The sequence below is a fragment of the Lemur catta genome, chromosome 24, assembly GCF_020740605.2.
Source record: "Lemur catta isolate mLemCat1 chromosome 24, mLemCat1.pri, whole genome shotgun sequence".
NCBI classification, from domain to species: domain Eukaryota; kingdom Metazoa; phylum Chordata; class Mammalia; order Primates; family Lemuridae; genus Lemur; species Lemur catta.
Genome location: NC_059151.1, coordinates 13,945,339 through 13,966,103, shown reverse-complemented (window position 1 = coordinate 13,966,103; position 20,765 = coordinate 13,945,339). Strand labels below are relative to the sequence as shown.

The window sequence follows — 20,765 nt, the reverse complement described above, 5'->3', positions numbered from 1 at the left end:
TTCAAAAACAAAATGATCCTTTCTAATTTAATGAAAACTTTGTTTTTTTTTTTTTTACTGTTTTCTGTGCGTGAGTTATGTACAATTAAACTGTCAATATTAATTGTAACAATAAGAACATCAATCAGTAAGATTTTTATGACCCAATTGCAGGGTTTTGCCCAGGGGGCTGCCCATCACGTGACGTGTGTGCCACAGCACGGCAGTGTGAGTTGCCTGCGCACCACGCGGCTCCCACGGTAAGGAAACGTGTGAGTTATATGTGCTTCATGAGGCTCCGGGCTCAAAACTAGCAAGAGTTAAATACGACTCACACGGCAGTTAATGTGTTGAAACACAGTCCAGGAAACTAGTACAATACTCATGCAAATTAGTATATGCACAGTGCCTAAGAGAACACAGTTAAGGAGCCTAACAAGAATTTAATAAATTCCTTTCTTGACCTCCTACCTATGAGATTTGCATAAGAAATCACATGTTATATCTAAAAGTAAACTTTTGACAACAGCATCTGATTTCAGTCTCCTACCTTAATAATTCCAGCTAGAAGGAAGGACATGGTATAAATAGAGTGGACGCATTACTGATTAGTGAGGTTGTACTGAAAATAAATTAATAGACTGGTGAAGCTTTCATGTAGCTCCATGAATCAGCAAAGTTAGCATCCAATATTCACATTAGTGTATTCAGTTATATAAAAATAGCAGCAACTATCATTGTTAAGTGCTTACCATGCACCATGCACTGAACAACTCAATTTACGCATATATCCTCTGAAGTAGGTATTATTTTTTCCATTCTACAGATGAGGCTTAGTCAAGTTAAATCACACTGCTAGTAAGTGGCAAAACTAGGAATCAACATCATGCCCAGCCCTGAACAACTGACTTCAGAGCCAACGCTTTAAACCCTAAAAGTGTGGTCCACAACCACCTCAACCTCACTCCAGATCTAGAACCAGAAATCTGCAGTTGTACTACCTCCTTCCGGGAATTCAACTAGACCCCAGCTACTCCTTCTCTTGTACCCTCCAGCTCATCCTTTCTTTCAGATTCTCCAAGTCTCTGTATGCTACCTTCTAGGAAATTTCTTTAGATCATTTTTTCCATTTGATAATCCTTTTTTCCACTATATCTAACCTTGCTTTTAACTCATTCACTATGTTAAATCATTTCAATGATTACATATTTAATTTTGAAAATTCTACTTGGTTTTCTTTTCATTCTGCCTGGCCTATTTTTGATTCCATATTTTATTTCTCTGATGTAAACAAATTTATTTTATATCGCTATATCAAACAATTGATAATCCAATTATCTAAGGTTCTGGGGATTAAATTCTGCTTTTCATTGTTCTGCTGATTCTTAATCATAGTGGCTTTTTTGCCGACATGTTTTCTAATTTTTGATCAGGAGCTCATGTTTGTTTGAGCTATACTTTTTGGTTGCTTCTGCCAGGCTCCAAGGGTACCACCCATCTGTAACCACTTCACATTAATTTCTGAACTTGGGGTTTCCTAGTCTAAGCAGAGAGCATAAGCTTGAACTCTGAATCTGTGAATCAAGTTGGGCCTGCAGTTACTGATTCTCAGGAGAGGCACTATCTCTCCCGATTCCCCAGAGCCCAGGCAGAGACATGCAAAGTCCTTGTCACCTCCTTGCAGGAAGAACGCCTGTCAACAGAAACTATCGCCCTACCACAGTCCCAAGTTAAGTGGGGAATCAAAGTTCTAATTCCTCAGATTGGAAAGGCCCAAGGCCTTATCTTGCGTCTCTGGGAAGCTGCTAAAAACAAGCTCTCAACTATCCAGGTCAGCAAATATTTCTAGGGTAGCTGTGGCCCCATATCCTATGGTGTTTTCCCAAATTGCTCTTTTGTTTCATGGCTCCTGAGTACTTCTCATACTTTCCAATACACATTAGATAAACTATATATTAGACAAACTTTCTAAGATACGTTAGAGAAATTATAAAGTAGAGAAAATGTTTGTAATGTTTTTGTTCTAGCATTTCTAAGTAGTTGCAGTGGCAGGATTATCTACTTCTACCAGGCTTTGGAAATAGAAGAAAATTGAAATTTTAGGTAAGTTTTGAAGGAGGTTTTTATCCATAGGAAAGTTTGAGAACCACATTGCACTCTCTCCCATGGACCTCCTGAGGAACTTTATTAATATTGCTCCATGTTTTCATCATCGCTTATCTTCAACCAAAACATGCTGGAAATTGCACTATGTGAGTCTATTTTTCTTCCTTAAATCCAACATCCTGCTACTCAGGTGAAGTCAGGTGTCAGCCAACCTAGTTTAAGTTATGAATAAATAAAGCTAAAAATTCACTCACATGATTCAGCCTAAGATTTGTAAAAAGAGGCTAATATTTGCAATCAGTGGGTAGGAATAATCTGGGAACCTGCTTTTTTCTGAATAATAGAGTATAAGCAGTTTTTCATGTTGTACATAGTCCTCATAATTATCACTTTTTTAAACAACAGTGGCATAATATTCTATTCCACTGCTATACCATGATTTGCCCATTCCATCATTTGTGTTACATGTTGTCATTATAGAATGACATGTGTCCTCAGAAATTATCATAGAATTATCATAGAATCTCAGATTGGCTACATGATGCAGCGTGATTTAACAAGCGTGGTGTGGGTCCCAGGCATCTCTGTGGTGAGCACGTTTTTGGGTGATTCTGATGCCAACCCATGACTGAGAACCACAGATCTGAAGGACCTCTGTGAGCAGAAGCAGATCCTTAATATTACAATTAATAGCATCCCATGATGACTAAGAGTGTGGACTCTTAAATCAAACAGCTTGGACTGAAATCTTGGGTTCCATCCCTAAAAGATCTGGGACCAACCAAGCTTCTTAATTTCTCTAGGCTCAATCTCCTCATTTATAAATGAGGATCCTACCTCAGTGGATTATTGTGATGATTAAATGAGATGATGCAAGCAAGTACAGCAAGCCATTCTTATAATCATTCTTTTGGATGGATGGGGACAGGAAGGTGAACAGCATTGTCTGTGCATGTCTGCATGTGCTCTCCAGCCTCCTCCACGAGACCTCAGCGAGGGGAGGGCGGACTGGAGGGTTCTGATTTGGAATCCACCTGGAGGGTAGAGAAAAGAAACTGAGGCTGGAGGGGAGCTTACAGCTTCACCTGTAGACCTGCAGACAGGTTGAAGACAACTTGTCTGTGGAGGAGGCAGCGGTCGGTACACAGGTGGGGACCACAGTGCTTCAGCATATTCACTTCATCTTATCAGGAATTACCAGCGTGTGACTTGATGAGGCCAGGATTCCTGAATGGAATAGGGAAATGCTATCTCATCCTCAGACTGAGATCACTGGGTTTAGAAGAAACCATCAGAGGTTTGCTTCAGATTGAACAATATTCCCAGGAATAATCACATATGTAGGGAAGAGTAGAGGGCAGAAAAATGGGACTGGCCAATGCAGGAAGATCACCAAGACAGAACTGACAAAACAAAACGTAAAACAGACAATTTGTGAATTCAAGAAGCATATGGCTCTCCTGATAATTTCCAAGGGTTACGTTTCACAGCTATTTAATATTATCTGTGCTACAAGTTTCTTCCAATGAGTAGCTTTCTCCAGTTTAAAATGGTGACTTTGAATATATTAATACATATAGTGGATTTAGAGGGCTATGTTTTAAAACATTCTACAGGCAGTATTTTGTTCTAGGACCAAATACAAGACTTCTGAACTACTTGCAAGAAAAATTATCTGGAAGTCTAGATTGTAACCACAGTGGGAGGACTGTCAACACACAGGAGTTGTGTTGTCTGTTGCCTAGACCAGTACCTGACACATAGTGCTCAATGAATATTTATGAAATAAATTGCTTCCTCTCTTTGGCTTCAACTGCTAATGGTTAGATTCATGCTTAATCAGCAACTGCACGGAAGAGCAAGTGAGAAAAAGCAGTGAAGCCTATTTAACTCTTTTGGCTGTTGATACAAGGTCTCACCTCTCTTTCGTCTAAGGGAAAACTAAAGGAAGACTTTACTGGCAAAGTGTTGAGTAACCTAAAGCATTTCACTTCATTTAAAATGGATTAAAAAACACAAAACATTTAGGTGTAAAAATTTTTAAATGCAAAAATAAAAAGGGGAAAACATTAAAAAGACATTACATATACCAGTTGTTTTTTTTTTAATTAGCTGCTATCCAAAGGTTAATGTGACATAAGCTACAGCATGGCTCTTTACCATAGTCGACTCTTTCCCTTTGAAACTGATAAAAAGTTACACTCATTTCCCCAGAGAAATGCACAAATATACACGTAAAATTCTGCATATAAATATAGGAGTCCAAAAACCCTCTGAAACCAGCAAAAGGGATCCATGGACCCCAGGTTACAAAGCCCTTCTTGTCAACAAGCAGCTTTTCTCGTGGTTATCGAGCTCAGGGTATGATGTACCAGGGGGATTTGGTTATTTTCCCTTAACATATGTGCACAACGAATAGCTCAGGGCTGCGGTACCGGTACCGGTCCGTGGGCTATTAGGGACCCGTGGACTTTAGGGACCTGGCACACGGCAGCCCGAGCTCCGCCCCTGCCCCCAGCCCGGCCCGTGGAAAAACTATCCTCCCTGCTACGTGGGAACCGGGACACACAGCAGGCGGTGGGCCGCGGGTGAGCAAAGCGTGAAGCTTCACCTGTCCCCCTACGTGGAAAAACTGTCTTCCATGAAACCAGTGTCTGGTGCCAGAAAGATTGGGGACCACAGGCTTAGGGGTGTCCATGGAAATTCTAATAAATGAACTAGGTTCCATATGCAAGCCTAAATGGTTATCGCTAATCTTCTCCCCTGTGGTTTTAAGTAACTGAGTCAGATTAAATTATTCAAAATCGGTATTCCAATTAGATCCTTAGAACGGCAGCCCTTCTGAATCCGACAAGTCTATACAGAGGACAGGGAGGTGATGCAAGGATATGCGATAGCCTCAAATGCCACAGCAGGTCAGTCTTTACTCGACCTTGACAGAAACTTCACATTTAGGATTTTTAAGTGAAAGGCACCAAGAGTGGAGACTTTTTGTTTTGTTTTAAATCAGTAGCGGGGAGGGGACAACGAAAGAGCTGTTTTTGACCTGAACATTTCCACACATGCTCAACATCCACACTCAGGAAAGAAAGCGTATGAGAGAACTGGCTTCCAGAAGAGTTATACTTACACTCTGATTAGTAGTAGTTACCCTGACATCAGCTGTGTTTCAAGTCCCTTGCATCTGATATTTATAACTAAAGAGAAAATAAGAATACTAGCAGGCAAGCTAGAATCAAAGTTGTGCTTGTTTATTTCTGTTTTGCACAGAGTGGGCCACAGGGAAGAAAGTCACGCCAGCTGAGGATGGGAGAGGGTGCTTTCTGGTCACTCTAGAGGAGAATCGGGGAGGGTTTCCGAGTCCCAGGGAGCCTCTCCTTTTAACACCTCTGTGAAGAGGAAGGCAATATGATTAAAAAAAAAATTCATGCATGACTTTCGGGAAACAGAGGGAAGTGAGCCTTCCCGGGCACTCCTTGCTGAGTCAAAAACAGGCAGGGACAAGCTTGGCCTGGAGGAAGGTTCTTGTGCTTTTCAGCCAACCTCTCCCATTAGGAGCTCCACGATGAAATGAGAACTGAGAAAACTTTAAAGGGAAATTTTATAGGACAGTATAATAGATTATTAAGTGTTTAACAACAGAAGAACTTTTTTTTAAAAAAAGAACAAGACATAAGAGTCTATATATTTATTTTCCTTAGATTTTTCTCTGAATATGATATTTTCCTATGAGTCAGTAGAAACTCCACATTGTACGTGAATAAATTTTTATCTAGATAGTAAAGAGGAGTCAACAGGATTAAAGAGCACCACTTAATCTTCAGTGGAGCCCAGTCCTACCCCTCATTGCCCCTGGAGAGGGGCCATGATATATAACTGAAAATTGGGGTTGAAGCTAGTAAAAATGAATTTTCTTGAAAAATGCCAGTATTTACAGATGCATACCTACACAGTAAAAATATAGAAACATCTCAGAGAATGGAAGCTCAGAGCAGTGGTTTACCTGTGAGGAAGGAAGGAGGACAAAGTGATGGATGGGTGGGGCTTCAGCTGTAACTATGTTTTATTTGAGAGGAGAGAGAGAGATCAAAAGCAAATATGGTAAAATTTTAAGATCTATTAAATTTACATTGTGGTACATGGTATCTATTATATCAATGTTTAAACTTTCTAAATGCTTGAAATATTTTATAATTTAATTTTTTAAAAAAGTATATGAAGACTTGCACAGCAAAATATTAGAAAGTTAAAAGAAATTCTTTCTTCTCAGCTATGTGAAAGAAACATGCAGAGCACCAATGGCTCAGTGGCCCAAGTTCTAGAAATAATACCAACACGGGGAGGGATGTGTAAGCCTAGCCTACATCTATCTGAAATAGATTTTTATGAATGCAACACCATTCCAGTAGAAAATTCAGGATTTGCGTAGACTCCTAGAGTTGGTTTTAAAATGATTTAACTTGAGGCAACAAATCAGGACAGTCAGTAGGAGAGTAACTCAAACAGGTTATAGGTTTACACGTTCTATAAGTACAGTTTTGTGTCTGCAGCCACCAAACCACAGTCAGCACGCAAAGCTTTCAGGCTGGCACCTGACCCTATGCTGTGTCCCCTTATGACTGAGCACGCACTGAGCTACCAGCCTTTCACGGGCCTCTCCAGGACAGCAGCCTGGCGGAGCTCTCAGGCAGGGCAAGGAGACAGGGAGTGAGGATGGAGGAGGAGAGGCTGTAGGTAAGGAAAAGGCAGAGCCCACGTTTTATTTTTAAGCCTGAACAAATGCACTTAATAAATACGTAGCAAATGTAAGGTTCAGCAGCATCATTTCTTTCCAGGAAATGTGGCGGCCCTCCCTCTAAGTTCCTGCTGGAATGGATTCTGGGGCTGAGCGTGGGGCACCGTCCCGATGCCTCTGCCCACCTGGAAGCATCATTCACAGACGCTGCCACTGTTCACACACTGCGGGACGGAAGCCCTGTCTCCACTTTCACTTTCTCTTCTGCAATGACAGCAGTCAACAGAACCCCTACGTTAACTTCTAGGTATGCAGTTATCATAGAACAGCGAACGTTTCAGGTATATTTTTTCTCTTTTTTGTCTGTCTCCTTAATATCCAGATACACTAATTCAGAGATTCTAGGAGAGATAAAGACACCACGATCATCATTTTGAAAACAAATATCTATTAATAATCAGGAAAAGCACATGCTTATAAAAATACTATTCTTGGACAATTCTATATAATCTATGTGATACGACTTTATAGTAGAAAAGTATGAAAAGGAGTAAAACTAAGATTGATTCCACTGTTGCATTTAGATCAGCAGTTCTCCCACAGGGCTGACTTTGCGCCCCAGGGGACATTTGGCAGTGTCTGGAGACATTTTTGGTTGTCACCATCGTAGGGCACCTAATGAGTAGAGGCCAGGGATGCTGCTAAATATTCTATTAATATAATGCACTGGACAGCCTCCCCAGACAAAGCGTTTTCTGGCCCAAAATGTCAATCGTGCCAAGTCTGAGACACTCTAGATGTATTGCTCTCATTGTTTCTCTTACAGCCTCACACAGACTTGGTGCTTAGTAAACTACTACAGGAAAGACACATACAGTTGTTAAGCCTTCCTGATAAAAGAGATACACTGAGAGCAATCCTTCCCTCTGTCTAAATTTTACAAGGAAAAGGGATTTAAAATCCCTTTGTAAAGTTAAAAGTCACCCTCATCTCTCCTTTATGGAAAAGACTATTAGAAGGGATATTAGGAGAAGAGCTCTGAAAAAAAAAAAAAAATACCTGGTAGTTGTCTCTTTCTTTCCCTCTTCCCCATCCTTCTGATTAAGAGTTTCTAGGATAAATAAAATTACTTCCTTTAACTGTTAGGAACAGCAGAGCCATTTAAACTCTCAGTGAACAATGACAGGCTAAGGGAACAATGACGGCTTGTAACAGTCAGATTCTCTGAACCCCAAGTTCCTCCTTTGCTTACAGCTTGATTAAATGTTTTATAAATATATACTGAATTAGTGAATACAAAACAACTGATTGGGTAAAATGATGTGGTTGTAGATGAAGTTTAATAATGACCAATGTTCCACATTTATATTTTGAGTTGCTTTTCTATTAGTTATTCACATGTCTGTAATTCCCACTAAGTATTAAACTCCTTGATATAGAAATTGTCATTCCACAAGAACATCTAATGTCCATGAAGTTGTTTCATTTCTGAATTATTCGGTGACTGTGAGGCGGCAATATGTTTTTGAGTAAGCGACCCTTTACTCGAGAAGGATGTACGAAGACTGGGCATGAAAGGGTATGTAAAGTTTTTCATTAGCCAATAGATTCACAACAAAATGAATGCCTTGTATCAGTTAGTATCAACAACTGTTACTTAGCCACAAAATACTAGAGCAAGAGAAGGAAACAGCTCATGAAAATTATCATAATTTATATTTTTTTATATAGAACCAGTCCAGAAAAAACTTCCAGTTTTTCACTTAAAATTAATTCTTCAGTTGTCATAATCAGTGTCAACGCTGATCACATGTGTCTTTCAGTTCTCCTCCTCACAAATATACACACAGAGAAATACACATATCTGTACATGTGACAGACAGACACTTGTGTTAAAAGGGCTGGATCTGACTCCCCGATACCTCAGCCTCTCTCTCTGCCCCTTGCTCCCCAGAGTTAGTCTCTGTGCCCTACTGCACCCCTGGCCTCTGATGTCCTGTCCCCTCATCTCCCTGACCCCAGCACCCCAAATGCACACACTCTACCTGAGAGGTTCAGTGAGCAACAGTCTGCTGACTGTAGTTGTTACGAGGATTAAAAGAGTTAATGTATATAAAGCGCTTAGCAAATATTTGATGTTTAATAGATGCTAATTAGCTTCTTTATTGCTGTTCCTCATTCCTCATCCAGGCTCTAAGGGACTTGAGGCCATTAGACTGTGGTCTGCTTCTGTGGACCAACGACATCTTATTTATCTGCCTAGTTACCTTTAACAGGAAAAACATCTTTCCTTCCACAACTAGAGTTCAGACACTTAAAATGCCAATATGACTAGCAGGATCATGCTATGTAATATGGGTGAGTTTCACTTGAAAGGTAAAGAATGACATTACAGCATTTTGTCTTTTGTTTTAGAACAAGGCTAAAAAATTAAAAAAGGCCTGGGCCTAGAATTGGGATATGAGGAAAGAGAAGAAACAAAATGCAATGCTGGAAAAACCGAAGACAAATTTCCTTATGTCACAATTTTCCTGAGAGCCTGCTCTATCGACCTTCACCTGTTCACTGAAACAAACCAACAAAAAGACTGAGGCCAAAAGTATGTTACATCCTGCGGGGCACACACACATAGTGGGAACTGTTTTGTCCAAGCTTTGAATGACTGAGCAAATAAAAACTTTTATAAATGTTTAAATTACAGTTGTTGACTGGCTTATCTGCAAAACTGTATCAGTCTGTTTATTATCGGTCTATGAAACACGGTACAATATTATGAAAATAAAAAAACTCAGATCAATTTAGAGAAAGATATTCCCAATAAAATCAACAAACAAAAGAAGAACCTGAGGATGGTAAAAGGTGCAACCAAACACAGCACCACCATGTCACGAGGCGGCTCCTTCCAAGAGGGACCGACAGCGCAGTGGCTGCTCACCTGCTCAGGTAGTGGCCCTAGTGTGCTTCCAGGTTCTCTATGGAGCACTTACGTACATTTTCTCATTTAATCTCTAAAAGACCTTATGAAGTATATATTATTCACATTTCTGCATTTTATCCATGTTACACATTAGGATACTAAGGTTTAGAAGTGTTGGAAAACCTACTCAAAGCCACACAGCTAATAACAGAAACTGGATCTGAATTCATGATCTTAAATATTTAATATACTATATAATCCACACACTCAGTCATCTGTTTTGTTTTGTTTTTTTCACTAAATCTCCAAAGAGCCAAAATCAAACCTTTCTTTTAAAGACTTCTTAAAGTTTCAGGAAGTATGCAATTTAAAAACCTTTAAGGTGATCAAGAAATAGTAAAAGTTTGTCAGCTAATGTTAAAAACATTTTTACTAAATGGGAATGTTAGCAAAGTTTTAATATCTGTCACTTCTATTGCTAAGAGACACATTTCTATTTAAAAGTTATAATAATCATATGAACACTTCAGCTTAGGGGCAAAAGCAAATTGCACTAATTTAAAGCAATTCCTTGGAAATCCTAGGAAATCCAATTTTCCAGAATTCAGAGAAGGATACCACAGACTTACTTTGACCTGAGGGTAGGACTTCTTGTTCTTTTCACTAGATGCACCAGGTAGTCCACCGTGGGATGGGCCTTCACATACATAACGGAAGCGAAATCCTCTCTGCAAAGGTGAACATTGAGCCAGCAAGTTAGAGAAATGCTTATTAAAAATTATTGTGACAAAGTTACACACCAATTTTTAAATCTTATGTGTACTAAATGAGAGAAGAAAAACGTGAAACTGTGAAAGAGGACTCTGTCAATGAGAATCACTTTTCCCCACAGTCTTTTCCTGGAAACGATATTCATTAACATTTGCACAGCGAGACGAGGCTGGGAAGCCAGGCACCAGGCCTGCGCAAGCTCTCACACCGTGCACGGGAGCAGAGCAAACTGCTGCAGGGCTGAGGCCTTCAGACTCGACTTGCCGTGGCTTGTGTGACCGGAGCTTGTGGCTTGTGTGACCGGAGCTTCCCTGTCTCCAGTGGCAGCTGCCACGCTCCAAACTTTGCCATATTACCAAACGTTATGCTTCTTTGACTCTTACTTAAAGGAATTCCTTTATCTACTCTGATTACAGCTGGCGCAGGAGGAACTACAGCAGTGTCTTTTCAAACATGCCACACTGGTGTTGTGGAGCACGCCCCACGCTACACCCTGCATCTGGTGAGCTTCTCTCGACAGTTCAGAGGATAAGGTTTTGATTTTATAATTATTGATATGATCCAGCTCAAGCTTGAATATTAACTGACCCGAATGAATCCCAAACCAGATAGTTCCCTTAAATATTATCTGACCAGGAATTTTATAGACATAGTTAATCAACAAAGAGTTAGCTAGAAGCCTTTACTATTAATATCTAAACTACTAGGGGCTGATAAACACCATGTTTTTTCATCTGCATAAATAAGAAGATTATACCAGATCCTCTTTAAGGTTTATTCCAGTTCTAACATTTTATGATTTAGAAAGCTAGCTTCATTATAATTAAGCATATTTGTATACACAGACTAAAACAAGGATAATAATGCAAATGGACCTCACCATCGTATTAAGGGATTTTCACTGAATTTCCTGAAAGACTCAACTTTATAATGATGTCAATCAATTTGTGGTAGTATTAGCAGTTTATAACTGTTGGTGAGCAGATGGTTTTCGTTTTTTCAAATTCACTCTTTGGTGAAAAGAACAATATGTTAATATACTTGAAGGAAAATCCTCACCTTTCATTTATTTTTCCTGTGGGGCTGACTTCACATAAACAGGACTAATCATCGGGCCATCAGGAGCTCCCACACCCACTAATTGCTGGTGGGGCTCTCCCCCTTGCTCATCCAAGTTTGGAATGCTGACAACATGAAGGTCTTCGCAGCTTTGAGCTCATGGACCAACGTGAAATTTTTGCCCTCCTTAGACTGACTACATTTCATTATTACTACTATGGTTTTGCAGTCTTGAGCGTCCAGATGCCTTGAACAATCCTTTAAATCTCTGGGAAACATCTGGAACTGTCCCGTATTCTCTGAGGAATTCCTGATTTCCAAAGATCAGTCCTAAAGCATACATCACCAGATGAGTAGGGCATGACGCAAACTCCCTAGTCTGGGAACGTTCCTCCAGGCACACAAGGATCTTCAGTGTACGATCAACTCATCAAAGTGAGACCCAAAATAACTCCTGCACCTGGCTCCTCAGGAGATTCCAAACTTACACGCCAGGGAAGCTTTCTGAGGTGAGGTTTTAGGGGCAATTCCTTTGTTTTGCTTCTCACAAAACTCAAATTAAAAAAGTAAGTTACAAATTTAGCCCTATACCTTTTGTAAGCAACACCTATTGGTTTATTTTAAATAACAATGAAATTTCTAAAAGGGTGACAAAGCAACACATGTGCAACAGTTAGCCTCCAGAATTAGCTAAACATAGAGATTTACTTGACTGCTAATAAATTTAAACACCACTTCAGTTTTTACACAATATTAGATAATCAACACTGAATAACACACAACAGAACTGGCTGGTCTAAAAATTAGTAGTCTATGCTATGACCCATCTCTGTCAGACTTAGGGAAAATCTGTGGCAAAGAGGCCCTGAAGAAAAAGAACATTTTTCTACCTTAAAAATTAATAAAGCAATTAATGAATTGCTTTAATCACAAAATTCCTTTGGGATAGTAGACAAATATATTCACGTATATGTTTATATCTTATTAGGAGTGATGTCCAATGAATTATAAGTAAGTAGCATGTCTTAGCTTTTTTACAGTTTGAAAAACACTTGATAGATATTACTCATGGCTACACAAGAGTATCTAAAGTTCTACACAAATTTTTAACCTGAGGATGGAAATTTTTAACTTTTCTTTCAGGAAGATAAGATATCTTCAAATGCATTGTCTGGACGCATTGCCGATTCTAACTTTCTGAGATTAAAGGTTTGCCAATCCACACAGCCATTCATCTCAGTAACTCCATTTGCTGAAAATGAGTCATCAACCTCAAAGGCAAGGCTACCTCCATCCAATCAGAAAGTCTGACTTAATACGACCTTGTTACTTTCACTGAATTCAGATGTCAAAATAATATCAGTTAGGTAAACACATTGTTTTACACACATACGCTTTTATGCATATACATATACTGAACTAAATTATGAATTCTGGAACTACATTAATCCTTCAGGTAAATCATAAATGTCAATTTTTCCTTATGATTGTTGGGCCCATGATAAAGAAATTGCATTTCAGAATTCTTTTTTTTTTTTTTTTTTTTGAGACAGAGTCTCGCTTTGTTGCCCGGGCTAGAGTGAGTGCCATGGCATCAGCCTCGCTCACAGCAACCTCAAACTCCTGGGCTTAAGCGATCCTCCTGCCTCAGCCTCCCGAGTAGCTGGGACTACAGGCATGCGCCACCATGCCCGGCCAATTTTTTCTGTATAGATTTTTAGCTGTCCAAATCATTTCTTTCTATTTTTGGTAGAGACGGGGTCTCACTCTTGCTCAGGCTGGTCTGGAACTCCTGACCTCGAGCGATCCACCCGCCTCGGCCTCCCAGAGTGCTGGGATTACAGGCGTGAGCCACCGCACCTGGCCACATTTCAGAATTCTTAATGTAGTGCTATACTTATGAAAATGGATGTTGGAAAAAATATTTTATCCAGTATGCAGACAAATATTTTAGTTGATTTCTCAATTTCATCAATTACCCAGATCTTACAAGCTGGGAAATCTTTCAGGATGCCAGATCACTGCATAAAATTTCAAGGGATAAAATTCCAGTGAGAGGGTCTTTAAAAGGATTGCTGAGCTCTTGTGAGATATCACTGCTACAGAGTTGGACACAGAAGCAGAGTAAAGTTTGATTGGCAGCCTGTGGGGTCAGGATGTGCCAACTGCAGGCAATTAGAACAATGCCCCAAAGTCTCATGTGGCATTCCTGTCCCCACAATAAAAACTGTTATCTAATTTTGACCTTAGAGGGATAGTCTGTTTGGTAATTATTAAGATATTTATATCCTTTAAATGCTGACCAAATCTAATACATATATATTCTGGAAACCACAATGCAGTGGATGCCTTATTTAGGTTCATGACCTAGTTAGCATTGATTAAATGTTACATAGTGCAAAGGTGTTACGCTCACCTGAGCTAATAAGAAGAATGAAAGGTATTGGGTAACATAACCGTAAGAGGGCAGGTATATGTATCCTCAGTCTCACACAAATGTGATAAGAACATCCATTCAGACATTTACTGACTGTCCTCACTCTGTGAGGGACTACGTCATTACTTCCATCCCTTAATAACTAAAATCTCCTATAGGCAGAATTAAAGATTCTCTTTCCTCCTCTTTCACAGCCCTGGTCCCATTCAATTTCCAACAAATATTCATTCACAGAGTTGGGAGATGGTGAGGAGGCCATTACAGTTCAAGCCCCTGCAGAGTCTAGTGGTAAGAGGAAGAGCCTGGTAAGAAAACACTCCTCTCCTTACTCCACAGGGGCTGAGGCTAAAGCTGACAGCAGAGCAAAGGGAACTCAACAGTCCGTTCTAACACTTTGCCTCCCACAGGTACTCCTAGTAGCTTAGGTTACGTGTCCAAAGACAGAATAGGAAAGGCTGGTGCTACTAAAGGAAGGAGCAAGGCTAAGAAGTATTACACGTGCACAAACATAATTGATGGATGTAATTCCGTGTATGTGAACCGCATGCATGTGTATTTCCTTGTAAATAAAAATAAATAGAAATAACCCGTGCCTGTCCTGGGAGTAGCTGGTAAGCTAAGCTGGGAGAGATAGAAGAATACCAAGGATCTACAACTAAATGGAGTTTTACAGAACTAAGTACTAAGGCTTGAGACAGTTTGAAGAATGGCCAAGAGAACTGTAAAGTGAACGAATAAAGTTGTTACATAATTTGACAGGTTGTTGGTCTTCCAGGCAAGCTTCTTCTTTCATAAAATTTGTTTACTATTCTTCAGTGCTTGAGATCTCAATATTAGACATAGGAATCTAACATTTAAAGAAAAAGTACCACCCCTTTAGTCTTCTTACCTGTTTAGGTTGCTCTAATATTTGAAGATATGGACCATCTGCTAAAAACAAAAACAACAAACAGAAACCAAAAGAAACTGTGAGGCTTCAAATACGGTATAAAATGCAAAGCAATTCAAAAATTCAAATTATGTTTTTATATAGAGATTTCAAATCAACCTTAGCTAAAATTCCACAAAGATATAATTTTTCTTCCTTGTTTGAAATATTAAATTTACCCTTATATTAAAAATAGTTTCACAGTTTTAGGGAGCCACAATAAATGAGTGTGGGTCGGATGGTGATGGCACACTGCCCAACCCAGCACCACGCAGGAGGGCCGGCAAACCATGTCAGCAGCCTTCACAATCTTCTCTCTCCTCACAAAGCATCTTAAAATGACAAATACCAATTTAAAGCAGCAACCACTTCCTGGGCACTATGACATTTTCTTTTGCTTTCACATCATTAGACACTGACTTTCATTCTTCAAAGAGAATGTGCTTAACATGAAATTAAAAGAGATTGAGCTCGCAACCTACATGTGTGAGGTACACAGATAGTGATCTTGGACTATGTTTCCCTGACACTAAGTTTTCTGTTCCTTTCCTTATCTGAATCCAGGAGCACTACCCTTCATTTCCTAACCGGTTAGCTTGTTTCCCTTCTCCTCCCCACCTTTCAATTTAATTTGGTCTATCAGACATTGTGAACTTTTCTTATTAATCTGTAGACTTGACGCTTATGCAAAATTTCTTAATATTGTGCTGGCATATAAACTCTGTTCTAGAACAGCTCAGGCATTTTATAAAATCCTGAAAATAATTTAATTGAAGATAGGCGCATGCAAATTAATTACTGTAAAAACATATAGAAAACTACAGGCTTAATACCTACCCTAACTGTATCTGACTTGAACATTCAAAGGAAAATCAGATCCTCTGACAGCACAAATACAATGTATTCAGTATGAAAAGTCCCTGAGCCCCCGTGCTGGTTTTTATGTGAACACTACAATAACCCATAGCTCTGCAACAAGTAAGGCATATGGTGTTTCTCATCTGTTTGAATATAAATTACGATGTTTGGCATAAAAATATTCTAGGAGAACATTTCTGTGTCGATTTAAATCTTCATTGTCTCTCAGCTAGAAGCTCAAGACCTAGTATTATGGATAAACAAATTTGTGAAGAAGAGATAAAATTTCAGGTTGAAATTAAAAATAAACTATAACTTAAAAGAGAACTTATTTTTATCTTCTCAGTATTATGATGAATCAGGATAAGAGTAAAGAACTGCAGAAAACAAAGGTAGAGTTATTTCCTGTTATTATTCAAGAAATTTACAAGGAAGCTAGTTGAAAAATGACTGCATTTGAAGTGAAACATACACAAGAAAAGAAAAATGGGAAGTCACTGGCCAATGTAGTAATGTAGTAAATTATATTCTTTTTTATGTATGAAATTCATCTCTTGACATTTCAAACTACTTTTAGAAATGTCATTGCAATTTTAAAATCCAAAAAATGGCTAGAATTTAATTTTGATTAAAGAAGTAAAACTAATTAGAAATAGAAATATTTTCACATTATTTATATATAGCCTGTATAACAATGTAACAAATATAAAAACATTCCCTCTAGAATACTAAAAGACACTATCAAGAAGATAGACTTCTCAGAAAGCAACATTTGGATAAGACGTCATGAAAAATATAGAAGAGTTGGGAGCACATTTACATTAAACTTCAAAGTCTCTCACTTTTATTAACTCTTCTAAAAATATTTACAGTTTTGCTATTATTTTTCCTTTAGGATTTAATTTCCTTTAAATATGTGAAATTTCATGTCAATGGAGCCATTTTTCACTTTCCGGGAACATATTCAAAAGCTAAATCAACCAGAAAATTCGATTTGATGTGCATATGCATATGGTTTGTTTTAAGGCCAAACTTCTTTTGGCCACATTAATGTGCCATGAAAAGTGACATCGCCCTGTGGAGAGGAATTTAAGTTGCAGCATAGTATCATAGACCTAACTGGCACCATATCCCACGGTTTCCAGCAAGTAGCAGAGCTACTGATGGGTTTAGATTTCAAGAAATCTAAAAGATTAAAAAATCTATATGAAAATTACAAATTATAATAGCTTAGATTTGCAAATTAATGTTGGTTTAGATAATCTGTCTATCCCTTTAAAATCTGAATGAAACATGCCATACATCTTGGACTCTAAAAATTGGACTATGCCAACTGCAACAGAGGGAAAAATATACGGATAAAAACGAAGGAGGATTAACAACTGGAAAATAAGATTGTTAGGTATAATTTTAAAAGTTTTTCTAATATTATGGCAAAATAATTTCTACAATATGAAGCTCTGACCACAGAATATTTACTGAGATGGTTCTTTTGATAATCTTACTTCTGTGCCTATAAACCTGAAGAAAAACAAAAAAATCAAGAAAACGTCTGCCTTCAGATAACTGTTTGGTATTCACAAGGCATGAAACGGAAACGTGTATATTTCTTGAGGACAGAATCAAGTTCTTACAATTTTAGTAATACATTAATACTAAGAAAAATACTTTGAACCTCAGAACAAAAAAGTTCACAGGAAACACAGGCGCTACCAAGACATTTGCTTATTCACAGGAAGCTGACCTAGAGCTCAAATTGGACAGCTCTTCACAAGATCTCAGACACAGGAGCCTAAAAAATATGTTTTATAAGGTAAGGAGAGAAAGGCCTGTGCAACACAGCTTCACTAGTGAAGGTAAAACTGTGGCAGATCTCTCTTCCCCTCCCATGAACTCCTAGAAATATTAAAGATATAAATGCATCAAAACATCCTGATCTAAAAAATGAAAAGGAAGTACTAGAGTAACCATAATAATGAGAATGATACAAATTGGGTAAAGTCTCCCAGTGAAGACAGGCAAGTCCATCCATGGCAAATAAAAGAGCTGATGCCCACGCCAGTGATCACCAAACTCTGTCTTGTACAGAACCCCCATGGTCCACTCCCCCTGCTTTTGAACATGTTAAACTACTGATGTCAAGAGCAAAACAGAACATAAAAAGAGCCATCACATCGAGCTTCCATGCAAATCTATCAATTGAAAAAAAGAGGCTAAGGAGCTGATTTTTAAATTGGTTACCCATATGAGATTAACCAAATGCTGATGGGGGATAATTAATACTGTCATGTTAGAAGGAAGGATTATTATTGTTTTATCCAACTGGTCAGAATGGAAAGCTAAATGTTTCCCATGATTTTTCTATGGAGATGATTTTTGTGATTTCTGCACACTGTTGCCCAGTGCTGGGCACACTGGCTGGCACACAGCAGACCCTCAGATTCACGCTTTGGACAGAACTGAGGTGTTGAGACTGCCTCCTGTGTGTCCGGAACAAGGCACAGAGGACTGAAAACGGACGCAGAGATGATATGATTGGGTGAAAAGGAAAATCATTACATCGAGTGAAGAAATTCCTTCTGCGTTGTCCTGGCGGATATTAACAACCGCAGTAAGCCATACAAGGAGTAACTGAGGTGAAACAGTTTTGTGCAAACATATTTCAAGAAAGTATATTGAAAGATTGGTTTTTAAAATATAAATCACCATTTCCTTTCTAGGTACATCACTGAATTTCTAAAAGAAACTATCAGCAAATACTGAACTTTAAAAAACGTGAAAGCAAAATAACAGGCAACAGGAATGAGTTCCCTTACCTGTTGGCAGCGCCATCTCTGGTTGAAATAATTCTGGATTAAATATTGTATGATTCAAAGGATTCAAAGGAAACATCTGTAAAGAAGCAAATTTAAATCTTTCAATCATTTTTCCAACATAATATTAAAAATTTGCAGCTGGGACACCTAAAACTTAATAACAGGAATGAAATCTAAAGCCAAAAACAAAAAGCTGAAAACATTTTATATCGGGATTTTAAAATACCTTCACGAGATCTAGTTAAGTTCTCACGTGTATGAAATTTTGTATAGGGTCGGACTACATTTATGTAACAAAAGGATTTGAGAAGAATAACCTAGCTATAAGGTCTCCAGAAGCAAGGACCTGGTATGGCCTTCTTACTAGTACATTTTCAGGGCCAAGTGTATGCTGATCACAGAGTAGATACTTAATAAATATTTGTCGGACAAATGATTTGAAGCTTATACTCTCTTATAAATATTAGAATATAATCCTAGAGATCTCTATTTCTATTATAGCGGTAAATACATTCCTAATCTAGCTACCCAATTTCAAGGCCTCAAATTATAGACAGCAGCTCTGGAACTATTTACAGAATAATTGAAAATTAACTTACAGTCCAAAGAGCAGATAACTAAGCAATGAGCACACTCATTTTTTTTTACCTTTATTTTCTTAGCATAATACAAAATATCTGGAATTTGGTGGGTGTTTTAGGCTGAATAATGGCCCCCCACATATGTCCACGTCCTAATCCTCAGAACCTTTGAATGTTACTTATATCCCAAAGGGATTTTGCAAATGTCGTTAAGGTAAGGAGATTAAGATGACAAGATGGCCCTGACTTGTCCAGGTGGCTCCATAAGAGGGATTCGGGAGAGCAAAGTGAGCAGTGGGAGGAGTGACATTGGGAGCAGGAGGCTGGAGGGATGGGGGGTGCACACGCCAAGGAATGTGGGCAGCCTCTAGAAGCTCAGAAAGGCTCAGAAATGAGCCTCTAGAACTTCTAGAACCTCTAGAACGAATGCAGCCCTGCAGCAGAAGGATTTAGACTTATGACCTCCACACTTAGGAAAATAAATTAGTGTTTTAAGCCATAAGTTTGTGATAATTTGTCACAGCAGCAAAGAAAACTAACACAGAAAACTAACACAGTGGGCATGTAATATATTTTGCTGGAATTAAATTCTATCCTGATAAAACACTTTTGATTACTTATCCCAAGGCAAAAAGTTTTCTCCCAGTTCATTCATTCAGAACTTTACATTCATATTTCTGAGCTTGCTATTTGTTTTAGCCTGAAGAAGGCACCTGCTTGAAATGTCTGCGGTCAGCATAGAAACAGCCGTCTTTTACTTTTTACGATAGGCTGGTCAGTGAGTGTGCTGGAACTAGTATAGTTTTTATGTAGCTAGTGTTACAACTTGTCTCTTGTCATGCTTAGTAACTTATTAGAGGTTCTTGGGTACCTAAGAATCTAGTATGCCTAGTTAAATCAAGAGGAAGAAAAACAGCATTTAAATAAAGAACACTTCAGATCCAGTTGTGATGGATGCAAAGTTTCAGTTGAGGAACAAAAAACTGTTCCCCTTCAATGCTTCAGGATAAAGTTCATTGATGCTCTTCATTGTTTGCTGAAAAGGAAATACAGGAATGAGAAATGTTCTGCAAAAATGGGCCTCACCTTGCAAGGGTTATTTGCCAGTCTCAGAGCAAAAGAGACAACCTAGCCAGAGAAATCTCCTTTCCTGTGGTCTTGCAGGTGGCTAAAACGACTGGAGAGTGGGCACAAGCACCCACCTTAGGGGAGAGATACAAACCCTGCCTTAGACAACGAAGAGCAGCTGTTGTACGCAGTTTGCATTGTTCATCAGGTCATGGTGGAGAGCAAATTCCTGCCTACACTAAAACACTGAGGATATACCAGGAGGACATGTAAACTTTGGGAAATATGTATCATTAAGCTCGAGACAAGAAAAAAAATTTCAAGGACCTCTCCCCTCAAAAATGGAAATATCAGAACACACCCAAGCACTGTTGCTGATCACAAAAATGCCCACATGACAAAAACTTTCAAAATGAATGTTTTCAGCAGGTTTTACTCTTGTGTGGCATAAAGCACCATCTCTTGTTGATAAGATTTCCTGCACACAGACAGGAAGGCATGGTTTAAAAT

The 20,765-nt window shown here is 38.7% G+C and overlaps 1 protein-coding gene across 2 annotated transcripts in view; it reads right to left on the bottom strand.

The window, feature by feature from the left end:
* Window positions 1-20,765, bottom strand: part of NFKB1 (nuclear factor kappa B subunit 1) — a 118,808-nt gene that overhangs the window by 72,075 nt on the left and 25,968 nt on the right. Inside the window, exons 3-5 of one of the 2 annotated variants that reach the window (XM_045536646.1) lie at window positions 18,607-18,682; window positions 14,894-14,934; window positions 10,367-10,465 (exon numbers count right to left, since the gene is read on the bottom strand). In XM_045536646.1, coding sequence (XP_045392602.1) covers window positions 10,367-10,465; window positions 14,894-14,934; window positions 18,607-18,682 — 216 coding nt within the window. The remainder of the gene's footprint in view (window positions 1-10,366; window positions 10,466-14,893; window positions 14,935-18,606; window positions 18,683-20,765) is intronic. The other variant, XM_045536647.1, reaches the window with a different exon arrangement.